Genomic DNA, 23,726 nt, shown 5'->3' with positions numbered 1-23,726 from the left:
AACAGTATTAAGTCTTGAAATCCATGAACACAGAATACCTTGCCATGTATTTAGGTCTTTATTTTCTTTCAGCAATGTTTTGTGGTTTTCAGTGCACAAGTCATATACCAACATAGCTAAATTTATTCCTAAGTATTTTATTCTTTCTGATGCTATTATAACTGGAATTTTTTTAAATTTTATTTTCCTAATGTTCATCACTAGTATATAGAAATACAACTGATTTCTGAGTCTTGATCTTGTGTCGGCCGACTTTGCTGAATTCATTAACTCACTCTAACAGTTGTGTGTGTGTGTGTGTGTGTGTGTGTGTGTGTGTGTGTCTTCTTTGGGATATTCTACATATGATGTTATCAGCAAAGGTACTTTTTCTTCCTCCTTTCCAATTTGGATGCCTTTATTTCTTTTTGCTGCATTATTGCTCTGGCTAGGACTTCCTGTCCAGTGTTGTTGACTAGCAGCGGTGAAAGTAGGCATCCTTGTCTCGTTCCTGATCTTATGGGCAGTGTACTTAGTCTTTTATTATTGGGTATATTAGCTTTGTGTTCGTTGAGTGTTTTTATCATGAAAGGCTCAACAATCTTTAAGAATGTAGTGGGGTCCTGCTGGGATAGAGTATTCATTAAGAACAAGGGAGTTGAGATCCATCTGCTTGGTTTGAACCACGGCTCGGTCACTTCCTCACTTCATGACCTTGGACAATTTGTTTAACCATTCTGTGCCCCAGTTTCCTTACTTGGAAAATGGAGATGACAACAGGGACATAATCTACCTCGGAGAGTTAGGCGAAGGTTAGATGGAGGAATACACATTAAAGCAGTGCCTGATGTGGAGTCAGCACTCAGTAAATGTTAGCAATTATTCAAAGAAATGAACCAATTGAAATGTTCACTGGCAATTTCTGTATTACTATTTACCTCAAGTCTATCCCCCACGGATTTGACAATTTGACTTTTGGTTTTGCTTATTTAATAGATGGTAGGTAGCTCATTTTTCAAATGGTATTTACATTCCCATAATTACTGTGGAGGCTAAACAGCTTTCAAATTTTTGTCACAGTTGTGACTTCTTTCCCTTTTTAATCTGTTTTGACTGTCCTGTTGTACCCTCCTCGTTGGCTGTCTCATATACTATTTTGATGCAATCAAGAACAAGATACGTAGCCAAAATTAGTCCAGTTTATGCCCCATTATCAAAGCTGTTGTCATGTTCATAAAAATAGTATTAGGGCTCCAAGGACATTCAGGAGCTGGAATTATCTGCCCCACTTGTTCTGAGGCTTTGAAAGAAGCCACGGAGACCGAGCAGTTGCTGAGACTGCCACGGCGATCTAAATGTGACCTTCCACAAAAAAGCATGTGAGGGCCAGAAATGAAATTCAAAACAGCAGACTGGGTTTCAGAGTCCACATCGCTAGAACACACTGCCCCTCTGGTTCCAGGGAGGTAAATATAGAGCAGGCTGATTATGTGAACACATTTCCTTTAACTTTGCCCATCGCTACTCAAGTCCCAGCGACGAGATGAAGCCCATTACAAGTAGGTTGCCTGTTATCCCCCCATCAGCCTCAGAAGCTGCCCTCCTTTACAGGGCTGATTTCTCCGCCTTTGCTCTCCAGTTCATTCCCTTACTACCTGGCTGTACTCTTTCTCTCTTTCCATTCTGGTGACTTGAATGTCTCCATTTCTACGGGCTCCATTTCTTCCTGGTAACCACAAATACATAAGTATGCCCCCTAACAGAAAAAAAAATGTCCTCAGCCCTGTGTCAGCCTGGAAGTGTCCCCCCTTCTTCCTCCTTTCTATCACAGAATCTTGACTTCTTTATCTCTGGCCACTCCCTAAGCAACAGTGTGGCTTTGGCCAGTGCTCCACTGAGCACCTCAAGGCTGTTGACTGGTCATCTCCTCACCGCCAAGTCTGGTGAGTCCTTCCTGTCGTTTCATATGACCTTGTGGACGTGACAGGTGACCACCCCCTTTGCCTGCGTTTTGTGATGCACTTGCGTGATTTTTTTTTCATACCTTTCCTTTCCAGTTTCTTGCATGATGAGCTCCTCGTCTGTCCTCAGCCGTAAGCGTTGGTTCTACTCAGGGCTTCATCCTTGGTGCTCCCTTCTTTTCTCCCCTCCAAACACACTGTCTGCATGGCCTCATCCTGTCCCATGATTTCTGGGAGCCACCGTGCTGGTGATCCCCCTGTCTCTGTCTTCATCCCTGATCGTTCTTCTTAGGGTAACATTTGTTTCGGATATTCAAACGTCTACTAGAAATTGCTTCCTGGACTCCCCCAAGCACATTGAACTGAGCTAAGGACATCTTCCCTGGAACCTCCTTCAAGACCTTATAAGATAAATTGCTGCTACTATCAACAATAGCCAAAGTATGGAAAGAGCCCAAATGTCCATCGATGGATGGATGGATGGATGGATGGATAAAGAAGATATGGTGTGTGTGTTGTATATATATGTGTGTATATATATATATATATATATATATATATATAATGGAGTATTACGAGGCAATCAAAAAGAATGAAATCTTGCCATTTGCAACTACATGGATGGAACTGGAGGGTATAATGCTAAGCAAAATTAGTCAGAGGAAGACAAAAATGATATGACTTCACTCATATGAGGACTTTACGAGACAAAACAGATGAACATAAGGGAAGGAAAAAAATAATATAAAAACAGGGAGGGGGACAAAACAGAAGAGACTCATAAATCTAGAGAACAAACTGAGGGTTACTGGAGGAGTTGTGGGAGGGGGGGATGGGCTGAATGGGGAAGGGGCACTAAGGAATTTACTCCTGAAATCACTGTTGCCCTACTGGCTATCTAATTTGGATGTAAATCTAAAAAAATAAAATTAAAAAAAAAATAAATAAATTGCCGCTACCTGGCTAAAAAAAGAAAAGAAACAAGAAATCAGCTGCAACCCTGGCATTTGTCAAAGTGGAAAGAATGTCTGGCTGTTGGACTTTAGCCTTTGGCCTCAATAGATCAACTGATATCAGAAAGCAACAGAAGTGTGTTCTGTATGTCGTAAAACCGTGTTCGGGAACGAGGGAAGCCGAGGGTTCACACCTGTCTCAGGGAATGGCTCTACCAACCAGCCAGCAGCCTGCTCTGGCAGGAAGTCCCCAAGCCGGGGTCCCTGTCCTGGTCTGCTCATGCCTCACTGGGTGAGTGTGGGCAGCATTTCAGCCGCGCTAAGCTGTCACTTCTTCATCTGTCAAATAAGGATAATAACATAGCAATTTACCCACCTTAGATAACCCCAAATGCGAGATCCTTCCATCAGGCTCACAAAAAATCAGAGATGTTATCCCATATTGGCCTTTCCTCGTAACTCAAGAGATACACGAGGCTTTGAGATGGGAGACCTGAAGTCTGGGGCGTCCAGCGTAGCTCCAGATCCTTCCTCATCACGTACGGGTGCATCCTGGCCCAGAACGAACATAAGAGGTCCCTGAGGGCTGTGCGTGGGACACCGCTTCCAAAAAGGGGGCAGGAAACAGCTTCATTTTATACTCTGGTAATTACACAGCTGATGCTCATGTTTTCCCAGAGTGGGGGGGCGGAGGGCGGGTAGGCCCCACGGAATCCTGCATTTCAGGAGTGCCTTCCACAAAGAACTTAAACAGACCTGTTAGATCCTGGCAAGTGCCTCGCAGAGATAAGGCCTTTGTGTTTTCTTTCTCATGGTAAATGCCAGCAAGAGGGATTTAGGAGGGAGCTGACCTGGGTCATTTCTTTTTGTCTTTTTGTCCCCCCTCCTCCAGGGTCTTGAAGGCAGGAAACTTGACTTAAGGCCACTACCTACCTCTTATCTCCTCTTTCTAGCCTGTAACAGCTGATTTTATTTGGGCAGCAATACCTGTAGGGGCTGCCCAAATAAAATAGCTCCTTGTAAGGAAGGAGGACTGGTCCCCAGGCCTCAGATGAAAACTACAACTGGTTCGAGTCTTGCCATTTGCCCTGGTAGCCACGGCTTCTGAAGTGAGCGCGCAACCAGTTTGGCCAAGGAGATGGGAGAAGCCTGGGAGCGGGCCCTCGGGGAGGATTTTGCCGTCCAGTTCACGATAAAAGCCCAGGGGTGCCTGGGTGACTCAGTCGGTTGAGTGTCCGACTCTTGATTTCAGCTCAGGTCATGATCTCACCGTTTGTGAGTTCGAGCCCCGCATTGGGCTCTGTGCTGACAGTGCAGAGCCTGCGTGGGAATCTCTCTCTCTTTCTCTGCCCCTACCCTGCTTGTGCTGTCTCTCTCTCTCTCTCTGAAAATAAATAAATAAACTTAAAAAAAAAAAAAAGCCAAGAAAGGGCTGTGTGTCGACCCGCTTAAGGCTGAAAAGCCACTGTGCTCAGGATGGGGATTAGAAAGACAGGGGGTGCCTGGGTGGCTCAATCAGTAAGTGTCTGACTCTTGGTTTCGACTCAAGTCATAGATCATGAGCTCAAGCCCCATAGATCATGAGCTCTGTTCTTATAGCTCAGAGCCTGGAGCCTGCTTCGGATTCTGTGTCTCCCTCTCTCCCTGCCCCTCCCCGCTTGCACTCTGTCTATATCTCTCAAACATAAATGAAAATGTTAAAAAAATTAAAAAAAAATACATCCTATATTTCTTACAACTACTACCCAACCGTTTTTTCTTCTTTCTTTCTTTCCTAGTTATAAAACTTGGTTTTATTTGTGCAGCAATCAGCACAAGGGAGGAGGACCGTCTCCAAGCCTTAGAGAAAAACCACCATAGGTTTCGATGTATCTCAGCCTCCTGGTTCCCTCTTCGTTTCCTTCTCCCCAGCCAGCTGCCATTCCGTTTTCTTTTTCCTTTTTTTCTTTTGAGAGAGAGTGCACAAGCAAGTGAGGGAGGGGCAGAGAGAGAGAGAGAATCCCAAGCAGGCCCTGTACTGTCAGCACAGAGCCCGATGCGGGGCTCGATTCCAGGAACCACGAATCATGACTTGAGCTGAAACCAAGAGTCAGACGTTTAACCGACTGAGCCACCCAGGAGCCCCAGCTGCTGTTCCTAAACTCTTCTCTGGTCCACGCCCTTCACATCCAAGTAGTCACAAGCCCTGGGGACTCCATTCCTAATTAGCTTCTCCTTTCTACTTGTCACCGTCTCTGCCCTGGTTCAAGACGCCTTCATTTTTTGGCTTAGATCGCAGCTCCTCTCCTCCCTCTGCCTCCTGTCTTATCCCTACACCTCCGTCTCTCCACACCTATCAGGGCAAGCTTCCGAAATGGCCAACCTGAACGTGTCCCTCCCTCTCCAGCTTGAAATCGTCACGAGTTCCTCTGCCCCCAGAGGTGGCTGGTAGCTCCCACATTGTACGATGGTATTTTCGTCTCTGTTCCACTCTATATGTTCTAGGGAACCTCTTTCTGAGTTGCTCTCTCTGCTCTGGTCCTTCTGGGAGCACTTCCTCTGACTTGGCTGCCTCCCTGGCTAAATTAAGCACTCTCTCCCCTGGACACCTTTGAAATACATTATTTTTGTCCTTCTCAGGTACAACTTTGTGAAAGTTTGCTTGCATGGCTGACTCGCCTGTGGATGGTGAATGGGTTGGTAACTTATTCACACTTTCCAGTTTATAACCACAGTGTAGCACACTGTATTCAGTCAATAAATCAGCGTGCATTGAGTGGGTGAAGTTTTTTTTGTTTTTTTTTTTTGTTTATTTTTGAGAGAGAGGGAGAGAGACAGAGCATGAGCAGGGGAGGGGCAGAGAGAGATCATGAACTGTGAGATCATGACCTGAGTTGAAGTTGGACGCTCAACCGACTGAGCCACCCAGGCGCCCCTCGAATGGAGGAGTTTTAAATTTGATTGCATAGGCGTTCAGCTAGCTCTCCAGTGCTTGGAGCTGGTTCTAAAATGTAAAGCTTAGGGGCACCTGGGAGACTCAATCGGCTGAGCATCCGACTTCAGCTCAGGTCATGACCTTATTTATGGTTTGTGAATTTGAGCCCTGTGTCAGGCTCTCTGCTGACAACTCAGAGCCCGGAACCTGCTTCCGGGAGTCTATGTCTCCTTCTCTCTCTGCTCCTCCCTCACTCTTCTGTGTGTGTGTGTGTGTGTGTGTGTGTCAAAAAATGGATAAACATTAAATTTAATTCAGGGGTGCCTGGGTGACTCATTCAGTTAAGTGTCCGACTTCAGCTCATGATCTCAAGGTTCACAAGTTTGAGCCCTGCGTCGGGCTCTGTGCTGACAGCTCGGAGCCTGGAGCCTGCTTCGAATTCTGTGTCTCCCTCTCTCTCTGCCCCTCCCCCGCTTGTGTTCTGTCTCTCTCTCAGAAAGAAATAAATATTTACAATTTTTTAAAAAATTAATTCAACTCAACACAAATATTTACTCATGCATACTGGATGTCAGATGCCTGGCTTCACTGACCAATGAACAAATCAGGCAAAGACTCCTGTCCTCCTGGAGCTTATAATTTAGCAAGGAGAGACAGGTCATAAATAATAAGCGTAATGGGGGCACCTGGGTGGCTCAGTCGGTTGAGGGTCCGACTCTTGATTTCAGGTCATGATCTTGCGGTTTGTGGGTTGAGCTCCATGTCGGGCTCTGCTCTGACAGCATGGAGCCTGCTTGGGATTCTCTCTCCCGCCCCCCCGCCTCTCTGCCCCTTCCCTATGCATTTACTCTCTCTCTCTCTCTCAGAATAAATAAATAAACTTAAAAAAATAATATGTGTGATGACTAAGAAAGCTGTATAGTAGGGTAGCAGATGGAAAGTGTTCTGGGAAAAGGAAGCGAGCAAATCAAGGTAAGGGAGGTTGGGAGAGTTTGGTGGGGGGAGGTTAGTCTTTTTTCTTTAATTTTGCTCAGTGGGCCTTCTCAGTCTGGAATAGTCATGTATTTCTTGAACTTAAGAAAATATTGTTCTTACTTCTCTGGTTATTTTCTCTCTCTACTTTCTCTAGTCTTTCCTAATTGGACAGACACTGGACCTCTTGGGCCCTTCTCCATGATCTTATATTTTCTGCCTCTTTTTTTTTCCCCCCTTGCTCTACATTCTTTAAGATTCCATGATTCTATATTCACTGACTGGTCTTTACCTGTGTCCAAATTATTACTCAGCCCATTAATTGAATTTTTCCTATTGCAATCCCATTTTTAATTTCCAAGAATATTTTCAGGTCCTTTGTATTTTTATGATAGCCCCTTCCTCCCTTTTCTCAGCTGCCCCATCTCTAAGGACATTAACTGCACTTTTTATAAAGTTCTCTCTTCCTTCCTAAACTGTCTCTGTTTCCTCCAAGATCATCTTTTCTCTTGGTTCAACTTGAGCCGTCTCTTTCACGCTATTGGTTTTCCTAACATACCTACAACTTTGCTTTCCTGCTTAGAGATGTGAACGAGAGCTATGTTCCTTACGTGGGAAGCTTTCATGAGCGTCTTTGAGTGTTGGTGGGTCCCCGTCCGGCCTCTCCCTTGGCTGACAGAGCCATCTGAGGGCGATCGAGAACAGAGAAACCTTTTCAGGTATCAGGACAGGAAGCAAGTAGTCAAGTTACGGACCCTCACAGTGGTCCCAGTGGGTTTGGCTTCATTGTCAACCTGCCTCAGACATTCTCCGTGCAGATTGCCCACCTACCTGGGAGAGCAGGCTTCCTGGTTAATGCTGCACAGGGACACCCTTGCTCCTGGCCCTTCCGTGTTCGTGTCCGACTCTCTGCATGGTTCTCGGTGCTGTCCCTGAACGCCCATCTGATGTCTCCTCTGGTTCGCATTTATTTGCTGTGAACTCGGGCCTGCACCTTGTCTCCCTCAGGAGGAATCTGGTGTGTGAGGCTTACATTTCCTCCGTCTCCTTCCCAGGTGTCCATTTTTCGGGTATCTGCTGCTACATGACAAAACACCTCAAACTCCAGTGGCTTAAAACACCAAAAATGTGTTATTATTTTTTTAATGTTTATTTATCTCTTTTGAGAGAGAGAGAGAGAGAGAGAGAGAGAGAGAGAGAGAATGCGTGCACGTGTGTGTGCAGGTGAGGGGCAGAGAGAGACAGAGAATCCCAAGCAGGCTCCACACTGTCAGCGCAGAGCTCGTTGTGGGGCTCAGTCTCACGAGCCATGAGATCATGACCTGAGCTGACATCAAGGGCTGGACACTTAACTGACTGAGATGCCCAGGCGCCCCCCAAAATGTGTTGGTTTTTTTTTATGATTCTGTGGGTTGACCATGCAGTTGGTTTTTGTTTTTTTTTGTTTTGTTTTGTTTGTTTTTTTGCTTTGTGGGGTGTTGATGTTGGGATGTCAGGGAAGTCCAAACCAACCTTCTTCCCTGTTGGTGTTGGCTAGAGCCTGGGATCTCAGCTCAGGCTGTCTGCCAGGGCCCTTGGTTCTTTTCTGTGTCAGCCTGTCCATGTGGCTGCTTGGGCCTCCTCACTGCATGGTGGCTGGCTTCCAAGAAAGCATCTCAAGAGCACAAGCTCTAACGTGCAAGCTCTTATAAGGTTCTGTTTCAATGATGCTACCTAAGGCCCCATTGGCCAAAGCAAGACAGCCACATGCCAGGTCCAGAGTCAGTGTGGCAGGGGTCTACAAAAGGGCCTGAATAAGGGGAAATGTGGTTCAAGGGGCCCCCAATGTAAAAGCCACCACAATCTTCTTTTTTTTTTTTTTTTTTTTTTTTTTAACATTTTTTAACATTTATTTTTGAGAGACGGAGAGAGAGCATGAGTGGGGAAGGAAGAGAGTCAGAGTGAGACACAGAATCCAAAGCAGGCTCCAGGCTCTGAGCCGTGAGCACAGAGCCCAAAGTGGGGCTCGAACCCATGAACAGTGAGATCATGACCTCAGCTGAAGCTGAGGCTTAACCGACTAAGCCACCCAGGCACCCCAGCCACCACAATCTTCTATGTTTCTTTCAAATTTCTGGTCAACTAGGAGTACCCTTTCCTGTTTCAGGCACTGTATTATTTATTCTTAAAAAAATTTTTTTAATGTCTATTAATTTCTGAGAGAGAGAGAGAGAGACAGAGAGAGAGAGAGAGAGAGAGAGAGAGAAGGGAGAGAGTCTGTGAGTGGGGGAGGGGCAGAAAGAGAGAGGGAGACACAAAATCCGAAGTGGGCTCCAGGCTCTGAGCTGTAAGCACAGAGCCTGATGTGGGGCTCGAAGCCATGAACCATGAGATTATGACCTGAGCTGAAGTCGGAAGCTCAGTCGACTGAGCAACCCAGGTGCCTCTATTTCTCCTTTTTTAGAAATATAAGTGTGCACTGTTTGGGGTGCCTGGGGGCGCTCAGTCGGTTGAGTATCTGGCTGTTGATTTCGGCTCAGGTCATGATCCCAGGGTTGTGGGATCGGGCCCAGCATTGGGCTCCATGATGAGTGTGGAGCCTGCTTCAGATTCTCTCTCTCTAGGTCACTCTGTCTCTCTCTCTCTCTCTCTGCCCCTCCCCCACCTGTACATACATGTGGTCCCTCATATATATATGACAATTAATTATATTAACTATTCTTATGTTGCCTGTTATGTTGCCTCTTGAATTAGAGGTTCAAGAGGCACCTAGGGGCGCCTGGGTGGCTCAGTCTGTTAAGCGTCTGACCTCGGCTCAGGTCATGATCTCACGGTTAATGGGTTCAAGCCCTGCGTCAGGCTCTGTGCTGACAGCTGGGAGCCTGGCGCCTGCTTCGGATTCTGTGTCTCCCTCTCTCTCTGCCCCTCCCTGGCTCATGTTCTCTATCTCTCTATCTCAAAAATAAATAATAAACATTAAAAAATGTTTTTAAAAAGTAAGAAATCCTTTAAAGAACAAAAGGCATCTAGAGGGAAAGTCAAAAAGTCACTGTTATGGAAACTCCCCCAATCTCCCCTCCGGTCAGTTCTCTCTAACCCAAACCCTAACACAAGAGTGAGGTCTGTTTGGTGTCCCTCAGGAACAGCGTGAATACTGCAGCAACCTTGGGTTAGGATTGAGTCTTCGCCCAAGTGCTCAGCCCTTTCATGCAAGAATGTCAAGCCGACCTCCGTTTGTTTGCCCGTCAACCACAATGATCTGTCCTTACCAACAGAGAATATGTCTTCTTTCCTGCCAGCCCCTGCAATTTCAAACTCCCTACTGCCTCATTGGACTGAAACATTATTATACGAAATACCATTCCTAGAGCATTGCCTGAAGGATATGCCTGAATACCCTCTGATCAGAGCTGGCGGACAGAGTCAGGCTGGCAGGTGACAAGATCCCTCCGGGGGTGCCCCGTTGAGAAGGGCTGTGAGGCTCATTCCCTCCGGAAGAGAGTTTAGTGACCACTGCTGACCTCTGCCCCAGCCTTGGACTGGAAGCAATGGTGTGCCTGTTGGGAAGGTACTTTCCCTCCTGCCCCCCAATATTGTAGAATTTATTGCTGAACCAAGCCAAAGCTTCGGAGAGTTGCTGATCTGTGTGAAATTCTTGTGGCTCCTGGAGTGTATTGAGTGGGTCTGGTGCCACGCCAATCACCCGCACCCAGGGTGAGCTGAGACGGAACTGTTCAGGATTTGATTCTATATTTATTGTAGGAGTGTCACCAAGGGCACACCGTGTGACACGGTGTTCCCTTTAGGAGGGGCCAGGGGAGCCATTCTGAACAACGATCTGTTGTTATCCTATGGATCCTGTGAATGTTGTAATAGTATGTTTCCTTCCTTGCTTTGGTTGCTAGGAAACCCAGGGCAACAGTACAGACCTCATCTGGCGACTGCTAGAGTTCTGCACCAGCGTTTTACACCTTACTTTCTCTCTCCTTTCGTCTTATTTTCATGCCATTTTCCTACAGATTTCCATCCTACCCTGTCCCTTTACTCTCTCTTCATCTTTTCTTTTTTAAGCCCCACCTTCCATTCTTCCTCTCCCCTTTTTTCTCTTCGGTTGACATTTATTGGGCATCTGCTCCATGGCTGGCACCCTGTTAGGGGCTGGACAGACAGCAATCGTCACCCCAAAATATCTGTGTTACTAACTGCAGCCCTTATCAGGGCGCTCATGGTTACCGAAGAGAAACCTGGTGCTTAATGTAACTTAGTGTTTCTCTGAGTGGACTCATCACTCTCTGGTCCCTGCTCTGGACAGGATTCTAATGATCTACCCACTAAGGCACACCAGCCTTACCCTGGTCACTGTCCGGTCACTGTCCCTATTCACCCCACAGAGAGGTCTGTTTGATTACCCCTGGTACTCGTCTCGAGTGTGCAACTGTGCATAAAACACATAAAAACACAGTGCAACTGTGCATAAAAACACAAACACAACTTTTATCGGAAGGATTTAGAAGGGGGGAAACTGCAGCATGTGACAAGGGAAAGCTCTGGGGCTGGGGTTCGAGTGGCCTGCGGGCTGACGTCTACATTGCCCTTGTAGGAGAGTGTTACTCTGTGTCCCCCCAGCCCCTGCCCGCATGTTCTCAGTTCCTACCTGCCCAAGTTCCCCCTGTTCTGCTTTCATTTCCCCTCCACGGCAGACACCGGATTGGGGAGGGGGGCTTCGATTTAATTCCTCATTAGTCAATTATTTTGAATCAATGTGACAAAAACCTGTGTCTTTCTCATCCGAGAACGGTCAGTGGGCTCACCTCCAGGTGTCTATTTTTCCTTGCAGGAAGCTTGGGGTCAAATTTCACAGCTACAGTATTATCTTCATGGCTTGCAAGATGGATGTTCCTAAAACACACACACACACACACACACACACACACACCCCACCACCACCAAATAAAAAACCAAACAACTTTACTGTCTGAATACCTTTTAAGTCATGTCCAACCCTCTTTCAAGATAGGAATTTAATACTTACTGATGGGCATGGAGTAGAACTCCAGACCTCAGCTTCCTGCGCGAGTCAAGTGGCTAAATCATCTGCCATTTCTAAGGCGCCCAACGTGGTGCGTGGTCAGCCGTGGCATCCCGGGTATAGTGACTGAGAGAAAATCTGGATTCAGGTTCACCCTCTCTTTTGACTTTGGGCACGTCATCTCGCCTCTTTGAGCCTCAGTTTCCCCATCCATAAAGGGCTCTATGTTCTTCAGACAGCTGCTGTGAAGATAAGAGAGTTAATGTCCATGCAAATGCACGTGAGCCCTTGAAAAACATGGGTTTGGACTGCATGGGTCCAGTTACACGTGTATTTGTTTTTTGATAAATACAGTCCAGTCCTGTGACTGTATTTTCTCTTCCTTATGATTTTCTTAATGTTTTCTTTTCTCTTAGTTTCTTGTAAGCTTTATGGTATAATATATGCAACATACAAAATACATATTAATCAACCATTTATGTATTAGTCTGCCAGTCAACAGTAGGCTATCAGTATTATGTTTCTAGGGAGTGAAAAGTTACATGCAGAGTTTTGTTTTTTTTTTATGTATTTTTGAGAGAGACAGAGACAGGATGATTGGGGAAGGGGCAGAGAGAGAGGGAAAGAGAGAATCCCAAGCAGGCTCCGCACTGCCAGTGCAGGGCTCAAACACACCAAACGGTGAGATCATGACCTGAACCAAAACCAAGAGTCAGACGCTTAACCAACTGAGCCACCCAGGCACCCCGACATGCAGAATTTTGACTGCACGGGGGTCGGCGCCCCTAACCCCTGCCTTGTTCAAGGGTCAACGGCACTTTGGAGTCTACAGAATACTGTAGTGTTGTGGAATGAGATTATATTCCTGGGGGAACCTGTTCACCACTCGTAATTTTGGCATTAAGAGAAATTGTTGTCAACAAAATCCCAATCCCCAATATGGTTAACACAGTGTCCAAAGCTTTGTTGTGGCCCTTGAGTCTCTTACAGATTCTGAGGGAAGAGCTCTCAGGGTTGGGATGTTGGATGCTTCCGCCATGGTGTTCAGATGCCTTTGGGCTGCCCTGCTGGTGGCAGGTGCTCACCAACCCCTCTCTGATGGCGTCTGTTAGTGTTCTCTTAGACCCTCCCCTCCTCCTGGGAAAATGAATTCATTTCCTTGATATTCAGCCATACCTCTAGGCTCAGGTTCCCCAAATCTGAATCTGCGCTTTTGCCTCTCTGGCTGCCATAGACCAGTATCCCCAGTTGCCTATGGGACAGCTCCTCCTGGGAACCCCACGGGCCACGGGCACTGGCAACCCAGCGTGTCCCAAACCAAACCTGTGCTCAGCCCCTGCCTCCCGACTTTCTCCCCTTACAATTTCTATCCAGATCTTTCTCATCTGCCTTTTCTTCCCTTAGATTGCATTGGTTCTGGTCCTTGTCATCTCTTGCTGGGACAATTGTCATTATTCCTAATTAGCCTTCCTGCCTCCTGTCTCTCCTCCTAAACCATGGTCCACACCAGCTGCCAGGCAGGGCTTTAAAGATGCTACTCTTGGGGCGCCCGGGTGGCTCAGTCGATTAAAAGTCCGATTTCAGCTCTGGTCATGATCTCATGGTTTGTGGGTTCGATCCCAGTGTTAGGCTCTGCACTGACAATTTAGAGCCTGGAGCCTGCTTCCGATTCTGTGTCTCCCTCTCTCCGTGCCCCTCTCCAGCTTGCGCTGTCTCTCTCTCCCTCAAACATAAATAACAACATTATTTAAAAAAAAAGATGCTACTCTTTCTCACTCACAAATCTTTAAAAAAAATTTTTTTAACGTTTCTTTATTTTTGAGAAAAAGAGAGCAAGTGCAAGCGGGGGAGGGGCAGAGGAAGAGGGAGACACAGAATCGGAAGCAGGCTCCGGGCTCTGAGCTGTCAGCACAGAGCCTGATTCAGGCTCCCCATGAGATCGTGACCTGAGCTGAAGTTGGACCTGAGCCAAAGTCGGACGCTTAACCCACTGAGCCACCCAGGCTCCCCTCCCACTCAAATCTTAAATGCTCCCTGCACTTGAGGTCTTCTGAGATCGAGGCCCTGGTCACCTGTCTTCACTTCCTGCCAGCCCCCTCGTGCGTGACATCACAGTATCTTCAACCAGAGCAAATGGCTTGAAGTTCACCAAGATGCTCCCACACATTTCTGCCTTGAACACGTGCTGTCCTCATTGCCTGGGAAGCCCCACCTATTCCTTGTCTGCTTGGCCAGCTTCTACTGGTTTGTCAAGTCTGGTCTAAAGCCTCACCTCCTCTCTGAAGCTTTTCTTGGTTCCTCCAGACGGAACTGTTGGTCCCTACGGCAATCTGTACATAGATCTTTTACGCCTTGTACAGTAACTGTTTACATATCTCGTTCTCATGCCAGATGGTGGTCTTCTCGGGCAAGATGTACTTGTCATTCATCTTTGTGTGACCACGTCTTAGAACGACACTGGAAACACGGTAGAGTCGTTCAGGACATTTGAACAAGCTTATTAGTGATGTAACTGCCACACCCATTCTTAACAGCAGCCAGCAGAGAGCGCAACTGAATCCGGGTCAGCATGACAGGAGGGGTAAGTCCGATACAGATGCCACTGGCGCTGTGGCTGCTGAGTCCTTGAAAGGTGGCTGGTCTGAAACGGAATATACTGTAAGCAAAACACATGAAATTTCAAGGTATACAAAAAGGTCAAATATTTCGGTATCTTTGACATCTGTGACCTATTGAAACAATCACCTTCGGACATGGTAGCTTAAATCAAATATATCATTCCACAATGAATTTCACGTATGTCTTTTTACTTTTTAGAAAAATGTTTCTTTATTTCGAGAGAGAGAGAGAGGCAGACACAGAGAGCGTGCCCATGGAGGGAGGAGCAGAGACAGAAAGAAGGAATCCCAAGCAGGCTCTGTGCCATCAGCGCAGAGCCCGATATGGGGCTCAAACCCATGAACCATGAGATCACGACCTGAGTCAAATCAAGAGTTGGATGCTCAACCAACTGAGCCACCCAGGCGTCCCTCTATTTGCTTTTGTAATGTGACTACTGGAAGGTTTAAGGTTACAGGGGCCTCTGGCTGGGTCGGTTGGGAGAGGATGCCACTCTTAACCCTGGGGCCATAAACACAAGCCCCATGCTTGGTAGAGTTTACCTAAAAAAAAAAAAAACCTCCAAAATTAGGTTATACATGTGGCTCACATTCTATTTCCATCAGACAATGATGATCTGAACATTCATCCCCTCAGCAAAGATTTCTTGAGGACCCACCCTGTACCTCCTCTGTTAATCTGAATGATGGGAATAGAACTGTAAGCAAGACAGATACTTTCCTGATTTATCTTTAAGGAGCGTACGTCATACTGGAGAGAGGGACACAGAACAGAAGGCAGACATGTAAGCGAGATAATTTTGGATAGTAAGAGTGACGTGAAGGAAGCGAAGCTTGACGGAGAGGGAAGCAGGAGGGTGGTCAGATGAGGCCTTCTAGAGCCGGTGGGATCAGAGGCAGAGAGACGAGGGGGTGGGGGGGGCATGGGAGACAGAACAGACCTGAACAGACAGTAGGGAGTAGGGGTGCAGATGGGGAGGGGCAGACATACCTGACAGGCGTTTGCTGCAACCAGAGGGATTTGGGATTGGCCAGAACTCAGGTGGACTCCCAGGGGTCCGGCTTGGACGACCAGGTTTGTGGCGATGCCACCAGATGAGAGAGAGCTGTGAGGTGCCTGTGGGACGCCTCTGTGGCAGCACTGAGGGGAGGAGTCAGTCCTAGGGATGGTAATTCGGGATCTCTCAGCATAGACAAAGGTATTAAAACCAAGCACGGGGGGGGGGGGGGGCGCCTGTGTGGCTTAGTCCGTTAAGCCACTGACTTTGGCTCAGGTCATGATCTTGCAGTTTGTGAGTTCGAGCCCCGCGTCAGGTTCTCTACCGTCAGCGAGGAGCCTGCTTGGGATTCTGTGTCTCTGTCTCTCTGCCCCTCCCCCATTCTCTCTCAAAAATGAGTAAACATTAAAAAAACACAAGTGTAGATGAGAAAGGAGAGAGAGTAGGTGGCAAAGGGGAGGAACCTCTGGCCCAGGGAGCATCCTTGTACATTGGGACATAGTTGTGTATGTGCCTTGGTTGAGGGGAAGGACCCAGGGCAGCCGGAGGGGTTCAGGGTGTGACAGAGAAGGCAAAACTGACCCAGTCAGGTTTGGGCAGGGATCGAGGGGCTGGACTGGCCTCAGGGGTTGGGTGGGAGGACAGAAGGGGGCTTTAGAGGAGCTATCTGTTGTCCAGAGGAAGTCAGAGGTATTTTGTTTTTTAATGTTTATTTATTTTTGAGAGAGAGAGAGAGAGAGAGAGAGAGAGAGAGAGCATGAGCATGGGAGGGGCAGAGAGAGAGAGGGAGACACAGAATCTGAAACAGGCTCCAAGCTCCTAACTGTCAGCACAGAGCGTGACGTGAGGCTCAAACCCACGAACGGTGAGATCATGACCTGAGCTGAAGTCAGACACTCAACCCACTGAGCCACCCGGGTGTCCCTAGAGGAAGACAGAGTTTAAGGGGAGTAACATCCAGGTCACAGGTGAGGACATCTCTTGGGAGAACTTTGGGTGTGTCACAATTTGGGCCAAGGTTTTCTCATTCTGTCCTCAGAGTTGGAGAAGCCTCTAGGAAGCGCCAGGATAGGGGATTAGGAGAGCCAGCTTGGGAAAAGTTGAGTGGCCCAGAGCAGGTAGGTCACAGCCTCTCTGTGGCTCATTTTCCTTGTCTCTAAACTGAGCTGAGTGATGTCATCAGGTCGCTGGCAGTGGTACCCTTCCTACACTAAGTACATGCCACCTCTCTGGGTTGTTTGAGCTGCACTCTGTTTGAACCTACTTTCCTTCCCTTTCCGGGACAGTAGACTAATCCAGGCTCAGTCCTGGGGTGGGGGGGCTTTCGGAGACCTGGTCACCAACATGGTCAAGCAGCCAGGGCAATACTCGGCTCCCTTCTCTGTAACTAATGGGCATCTGACAGCCGTCTGAGCAGCGTCCTTGTCTCCCAGTCCTTGTACCCGTGCAGGGCCCAGCGCAGGCTGTCCGGGGTGACCTGGCCTCCAGGAACGCTACCGGGGATAGAAACGAATGGTGCTCTTGTGTCTTAAATCATAGCATTTCTCCCTGTGTCCGTTTCAACCCCCAGAACGGGAACGGCGGGAGCCGGCCGTGGCCGACGCACACCAGCTCAGTTGCTCCCACAACCACACCGCCCCGGGTAACCCCATTGTCAGGGAAGGGAAAAGACACAGGACTTGAGTAACTTGGCCAAGGTCAACAGCAAGCTGAGGGAGCAGCCAGGGCTTGAAAGGGATATTCGCATTCTGCCCCCTGTCCGCTGCCGGCCCAGAAGATCCAAGCCTTCGGGATCATCCGTCCCTCCGTCCCCGGCCCTAGGGCTCCCCACGTGGACACCCCCCGGGTCTGGCTCCACCCCTCTCCGCTCTGCCGGAGCCTCTCCAGGTCGTCGACGACCAGCCCCCGGCCGTGCCCCCACCCCCAACCCCTCCCGGGCCGCCCCCCCCCCCACCTGTCCCGGCAGGGGGCTTTCTCCGCCCCCCCTCGGCGCCGCCCCCCGCTGGCGGCTGAGCCCCCGCGGCCCTCAGCTGCGCCCCCTCCCGGGACTGCAGGGCGGCGCCGCGCTGCGCTCCGGGGCGGCTGCGGGCCGGCTCGCCGAGGGGGCGCTGCTGAGGGCGCGGCGCGGGACGCCCCGAAGGGCACGGACTGGGGGCGCGGGCGCTGCCGGAAGCTGGGGCGGGGCGCCGCGCGGGATGCGCTGAAGGGCGAGCGGCGCGGCGGCGGCGGCGATGAGTGCCTCTGCGGCCACCGGGGTCTTCGTGCTGTCCCTCTCGGCCATCCCGGTCACCTACGTCTTCAACCACCTGGCGGCCCAGCACGAGTGAGTGGGCGCGCGCGGCGGGGGTCGGCGCCGGGGGACGGGGGAGGGGGGCGGCCGAGCGGCAACTTTTCCGAGGGGGCCCGAGCCGCACCCGGCGGGGGCCGGGCAGGGGAGGCGAGGCGCGGGGTGGGGGTGGGGGCGCGCGGCCCTGCGGGGCTGGTGGGGGTGCGGCTCGGGCGGGCGGGCGTCCGGGACCTGCGGCGCAGCCCTGGGGCCAAGTGCCGGGCGCCCGCGCGGTGCGGGCACCGGGGAGACAGAGGTCAACGAGGCGATGCCCCTGCCCTTGGGGAGCCCAGGGGCAGGGGTCCCGGGCGGTGCAGCAGCGACAACCACGAGCGCGGCCGTGTTCCCCCGGCTCGTGCGGTGAGCGTTTCCACGTACCGACACACACATGCTTCTCATTTCTTATTAATTTTAGAAACTGTTGTGAATGACTAGCAGAAATAGCCCAGGACCAGCGGGCAAAGACCTGGGTTCTAGGCGTGGCTTTGGCACTGCCCCGGGGCGGGGAGTGGGGGGGGGGGGCGCTGGCCTCAGTTTTCCGGTCTGTCAAATGGCTTCTCTTTGTATCCCTGTTGTCAGGATCCGAAGAGACCTGTTCGCGAAGAGGCGCTGTGCAGGACAGACAGCTCAGGGGCGAGAGGCAGGGCCGTTGGAGGCTAAGGAAATGGGTGGAGCCCAAAGCCGGCCTCGGGCTCGTGCGAGGGGTCCCTGGCTGAGCAACTGTGCACCAGGCAGCTGCGGGCCCGGCCGGGCAGTGGGACCGGTGCCAGGCCTCTGTGCCTGCTGATGTCCCCCCGCTGTGTGTGGGGACGAGGAAGTTAACCTGTTATGTTTCCCACAGCAGTTGGTGCTAAGGAAATTGCATCAGTCTGTAGCTGCAACCCCCCTCCAGACCTTCAGGCTGCGGATAAGTGTCTGCCCACAGGGCGGTGACCTCCTTCTCCCCTTCTGTGTCTCTGTCTCTGCCTCTGCCCCTCTCCTGGGGCCACCACTTGCTGACAGCCTCACCCATCCATACTGAGCACTCCGCAGGCACCGGCATCGACTGCCCTTGGTCTGACCCAGTCTTGGGGTGCAACTCCTGCAAGCAGCAGCTCTGGGCAGCGAATGTCACGAGTCTGTGAATACAGTGCACGGGGGACCCTGCGTTCCTCCAATGGCATTATGCACAGTTCAGCAAACATTTATTGAGTCCATAGGCTGCGCGCGACTCTGTTCCAAGAATTGGGGATATGGCTATAGACAAGCCAGGAAAGGTGGGGGACACGAGTGTTGAGACAGACATCAGTAAGTAAAATGGGCAACACGAGTGCCTGGGAAGGGGACTGGTGGTCAAGGAGGGTTTCCTGGAGGAGGAGACTTGAGGTGCAGGAGGTGGCCACCAGAGGATGTGGGGACAGAGCCTTTCAGGGCGGGGTGGGGGGACGTGGCTGGGTGTGGGGGTATTCTGGAGGGAGGCGGGGCAGCTTACTGAGAGACTGCATGTCCTGGAGAGGATTTGAGCATGACTCTGAGATTTTGGCCTCAGCCACTGGCAGGATGGCGATGGCATTTACTGAGCACACACTGAATTATGTATTGCTGTGTATTATTGAGCACACTGCTAAGCCCTGCAGAGTTCTGAATAATTGCTTCTAGGCATTCTTCCCTTTCCCCCTGTAGGTTAAAATTCCAGTGGCCTCTGACTCCTCTCTCTTCTTTCTCCACCACCCACCCCGCCACCGTCCCCTTCCACAGCCACAGTGACCCCAGGGCTGGGTTAACATCTGTTTCCTCCCTGCAGCTCCCCAGGCACTGGCCTGCTGGAGCTTCCCTGGCCCAGCCCTTGGATGCTCCTTAACTTCCTGCTTCCTTGCCCTTCCTCATGCAGTTCCCTCTGACTGGAGGCCTTCCTCCCTGACCTGACTTTTGAAGCTGCACCGGGACTCTATGGCCTGGGGTAAAATGCCAAATGCCTCCTCTAACTTTTCCAAACCCTCCCTCCCAGTAGATGTGATCTTTCCCTCCACCCGGCCTCCTTGGATTGCACCTTTCCCACCAGAGTTACTTTCCTGTGGCCAAACTCACCTTCCCAGACCATACATAGCTCACCTGAGTATTGTCTTGCCCAGCACAGGGCCTTGTGCATAGCAGACATTCAGTTAGGTTTGAAATAGTTGGATTAGTTGAAGCTTCCTTCCCACCAAACCTTTTACGAAAGCCTGAAAAACAGAAAAAGCAAGTCAGGTTAAGGAGTCAGGGAAGAGTTGGGATGTCTCTCTCTCTGTCTCTCTCTGTCACACACACACACACACACACACACACACACACACACACACACGCATGCACACTTTCTCTCTCTGCTCATACTCACCCATACATGTCCCCTTTGTGTAGGTGTCCTTTCGTGGACTCCTTGTAATGCCCCCCATTCCAAGACCCATGACTAGCAACTTTTTCACCCTGGGGTGAGTCTCAGCCCTTACCCCATCTCCCTCTCCCCCTAAGTCCCTGCTGGGTTCTGCACTGGGCTGCGACCGGGATGCACACAGGATCTGCTGCCTCAGTTTCTCTTCATGCTTTGCTCCTCCCCCAGGTGGCGAGTGTGAGGGGACACATGAACCAGTTTACACAGCTCTCTCATACTGTAGAAGAGCACCAGCTGCGTGATCTTGCCGGCTGTAGGCATAGGTTCTTGGTAGGAGCAGGAATGGGGGTTACTTTCTGGCCACCACCTGACTCAGGCTGTGATTAAAATGCCTGTCAGCTTATATAGCACATCTAACCTCTTCCCTCTTCACGGGATGCTTCAGTTCAGTATCATGTTCCTGACCTACATCAGCTTCCTCTTCTGTCCTCTCTTCCTTTTGCTCATCCCTACAGGAGGAGCCTGGAACAGCCACTGATGGGCACCCCTAGAAACTTCCTATTTCAATTTCTTGCCTGGACATTGACAGTCGTCCTCATTCTTATCATAGAAGTGTGCCATCCATGCATCCATCCACCATCTGTAATCCATCCATCTGACCATCCACCCATGCACCCATTCATACACCATCCACCATCCATTCATCCATCATCCATTCACCTATCCACGCATTCATTCACCATCCATCATCCATTCATCCATCCAGCCATTCATTCATCATCCATCATCCACCATCCATCATCCATTCATTCACCACCATCCACCATCCATCATCCATTCATCCATCCATCCACCCACCTATCCACCCATTCATTCACCATCCACCATCCATTCATCCATCCATCCATCCATCCATCCATCCATCCATCATCTGTCATCTGTCCATTCATTCACTATCTTCCTTCCATCCATCCATCCACCCATCCATCCATCCATCCATCCATCCATTTATTTCTCTTTCCTGGCTTACTCTCCCCCTCTTTCCCTCCCTCATCTATCTATCAATTCTTGTATACCCTAGCAGAAGTCCCCAGGCAGACTTTGTGTCATATTCTCATGCCTCACTCCAAAGTATTCAGATTCTGCAGGTCAAGGTTGGCCTATGCTGATGCCCAGTGTCCATTCCCTGACTCTTTGTGGGGCCTGGGGCCAGGTGCTGAGGATACCGCTCTCCTGCGCCTGCAACCAGTCTCCTTGGGGCCCATCTACCTGAAGGTTGGATGGATCACTTCCCACTTCCCGACTGACCTCTCTTACATTGGGGGCAGATTTCCGACTGGTGCCTAACACCCATTCCAGCTACAGGTGTGTGGAGCGAACTTCAGCAGGAGTTTGTCCTTCAGTTACTGGTAGGTCTTATTGGGTTGTGGAGCCCGTGACTGAGAAAGGTACTTTCCAGAAGTCTCAGGGGCAATGGCAAAGGTTACCCAGCAGTTCTTCTGTTGCGCTGTAGTGTGGAGGGATTTCGGCTGAGGAGTGGTGCCTGTGGGAGCTCTCGAGGGCTGTTGAGGGGGCGCTGGTGTAGCAGGCTATAAGAGAGGGCCAGGCAATACTTTTGTCTATAACTGCAAGCCCAGTTGGTGCTGGAGGTGAGAGAGACCATCTGTGTGTAGGACTAGAGGTGACCTCCTGGGCGAGAGAGCTCAGAGCTCATTCAGATGGGACCCTCCATGGAGACCGGGACCTCCTCCATGCATCCACCGTGCCTGGTACATAGGGGTGCATAATACATTTTATCCTTAATAGGTTTAAAATTAGTTCATGAACAGGTGATGACCCAGCATGGCTTTGGCACAGCTGCACAGTTGGGCAGTGGCTGCGTAGGGGCCAGAGTGCAGGGGCCTTGACCGGTGACTGGGCCCAGCCTCACGTCCTAGTGCTGCCCCATGGGGAAGGCGGCTTGGCTTCTGGCATCCTCGGCGCCGTGCCCTTTCCCTGTGCCCAGCCTCGCCTCACCTTAGCTCCCGGGTGTGGGGTGGACGCCGGCTTGCTGGCCTTGGGTGTGGGGAGCTGGCTTCACTCTGGCCGCAGGTCGGGCCACACGCTTCCACCTGGCCCTCCTTCCTTGTCCTCCTGAAAGGTCTGTGCAGTTGTGACTCCCGTGGCTCCCTGGAGCTCAGTCTGAGGGTTTCTGGCCGGCCCTGAGGGAGGTGGCGGGATTCGGTGGTTAGGCACGTCCGTCCCCGGAGAGCAGGGTTTGGGGAGGCGGGTAGGCAGAGGCCATCTGCAGGGGTGGGGGATGGGATAGGATAGGGGGGAGGGTGCTATGCAGGTGGGCAGCATGGGACGAGTGAGAACCTGGTGGCTCCAGTCCCTGAAAGTCACATGGGTGGCCGGGGAGGGGCCAACGTGCTGCAGAAAGACGTCAGGAAGCCCACAGCACTAGAGCTGTAGGCAGAGGCAGAGGTGGGAGCAAACGCGATCAACAGCCAGGAAATTCCACACACTCATGTATTTATTTCGATAAGTGACCACCTCCCTGTCCCGGTTGTTGCAGTTCCTGGACAATCGTAGGGGTTGCTGCCCTCATCCTGCTCCTGGTAGCCCTGCTGGCTCGTGTCCTCGTCAAAAGAAAACCACCCCGGGACCCGCTGTTCTATGGTACGTGTCCACGGGCCCGTGGGACGGAAACTGTTGGGGTCCACTCAACAGCACAACACTTGACTTTTGCCTGCATTATGTTTCTTCTATGAACAAGAAGTCTGCCTCCAATGCCCTGAGCCCGCTGGTAATGTGGTAGGAAGCGTAGGAGTAGCTCAGGGCCACACAGTCCTCCCTCCTCCCCTCCAAACTAACGCCTCCTCCGGGCTGTGGACCCCACCCTTTCCCAGCTGAGATCAGGGCGGAAGGTCACTGCCAGGGACAGCCAGGCAGGATGCCCCTCTGTTCCTCACCCCAACCCCAGCCGTGCTCTGACCTCTGATCTCCACTCTCCTTCCTGCACCTCTGGCCCTCTGGCAAACAGCTTCACCTGGTGTGGAACTTAGCTGTCCAAGTACAGTGGCTCGGTCTGCACGTTTGTATAATGAGGAAACTAACAGCACTTACCACGGAGGGCCGGTGCAAAAATTAAACAATATTTGTAAAATACTTATAACAGTGCCTGAAAAATACACACGTGCATTAAATAAATAAAAACACCACTGATTAAGCACTTAAGAGTGTGCCTGGGGGCGCCTGGGTGGCTCAGTCAGTTAAGCGTCCGACTTCGGCTCAGGTCATGATCTCGCGGTCCGTGAGTTCGAGCCCCGCGTTGGGCTCTGTGCTGACGGCTCAGAGCCTGAAGCCTGTTTCAGATTCTGTGTCTCCCTCTCTCTGACCCTCCCCCGTTCATGCTCTGTCTCTCTCTGTCTCAAAAATAAATAAACCTTAAAAAAAAAAAAAGTGTGCCTGGTCGTGGCCACTGCAGCAGGAGTGTTTTATTTATTTATTAAAAAAAAATTTTTTTTAACATTTATTCATTTTTGAGACAGAGAGAGACAGAGCATGAACGGGGGAGGGTCAGAGAGGGAGACACAGAATCTGACACGGGCTCCAGGCTCGGAGCCATCAGCTCAGAGCCTGACGCGGGGCTCAAACCCACGGACCGC

The 23,726-nt window shown here is 50.5% G+C and overlaps 1 protein-coding gene and 2 long non-coding RNA genes across 11 annotated transcripts in view; 2 read left to right on the top strand and 1 right to left on the bottom strand.

Annotated features, from left to right (window-relative positions):
- The window catches only part of LOC113601970 (uncharacterized), a 48,303-nt gene that overhangs the window by 12,517 nt on the left and 12,060 nt on the right, over nt 1–23,726 (bottom strand). Inside the window, exons 2-7 of the long non-coding RNA XR_008298931.1 lie at nt 22,093–22,277; nt 19,821–19,930; nt 14,060–14,443; nt 11,791–12,029; nt 7,611–7,859; nt 3,270–3,445 (exon numbers count right to left, since the gene is read on the bottom strand). This is a non-coding gene — a long non-coding RNA (uncharacterized LOC113601970). The remainder of the gene's footprint in view (nt 1–3,269; nt 3,446–7,610; nt 7,860–11,790; nt 12,030–14,059; nt 14,444–19,820; nt 19,931–22,092; nt 22,278–23,726) is intronic.
- Nucleotides 16,150–17,241, top strand: LOC128315844 (uncharacterized). The gene is made up of 3 exons (XR_008298933.1): nt 16,150–16,371; nt 16,443–16,521; nt 16,974–17,241. It is a non-coding gene; the product is annotated as an uncharacterized LOC128315844 (long non-coding RNA).
- Nucleotides 17,460–23,726, top strand: part of TM6SF1 (transmembrane 6 superfamily member 1) — a 56,851-nt gene continuing 50,584 nt past the window's right edge. For 3 of the 9 annotated variants that reach the window (XM_027068203.2, XM_027068206.2, XM_027068204.2), the window contains exons 1-2: nt 17,466–17,726; nt 22,634–22,737. In XM_027068203.2, the coding sequence (XP_026924004.1) occupies nt 17,635–17,726; nt 22,634–22,737 (196 nt within the window). In that variant the 5' untranslated portion in view covers nt 17,466–17,634. Of the gene's footprint in view, nt 17,727–18,249; nt 19,017–22,633; nt 22,738–23,726 lie in introns of those variants that run through there. The other 6 variants (XM_027068201.2, XM_053223484.1, XM_027068208.2 and 3 more) reach the window with 6 other exon arrangements.

This window comes from Acinonyx jubatus, chromosome B3, assembly GCF_027475565.1.
Source record: "Acinonyx jubatus isolate Ajub_Pintada_27869175 chromosome B3, VMU_Ajub_asm_v1.0, whole genome shotgun sequence".
NCBI classification, from domain to species: domain Eukaryota; kingdom Metazoa; phylum Chordata; class Mammalia; order Carnivora; family Felidae; genus Acinonyx; species Acinonyx jubatus.
The sequence above is the reverse complement of the archived record's forward strand: the minus strand, read 5'-3'. Positions and strand labels throughout refer to the sequence as shown.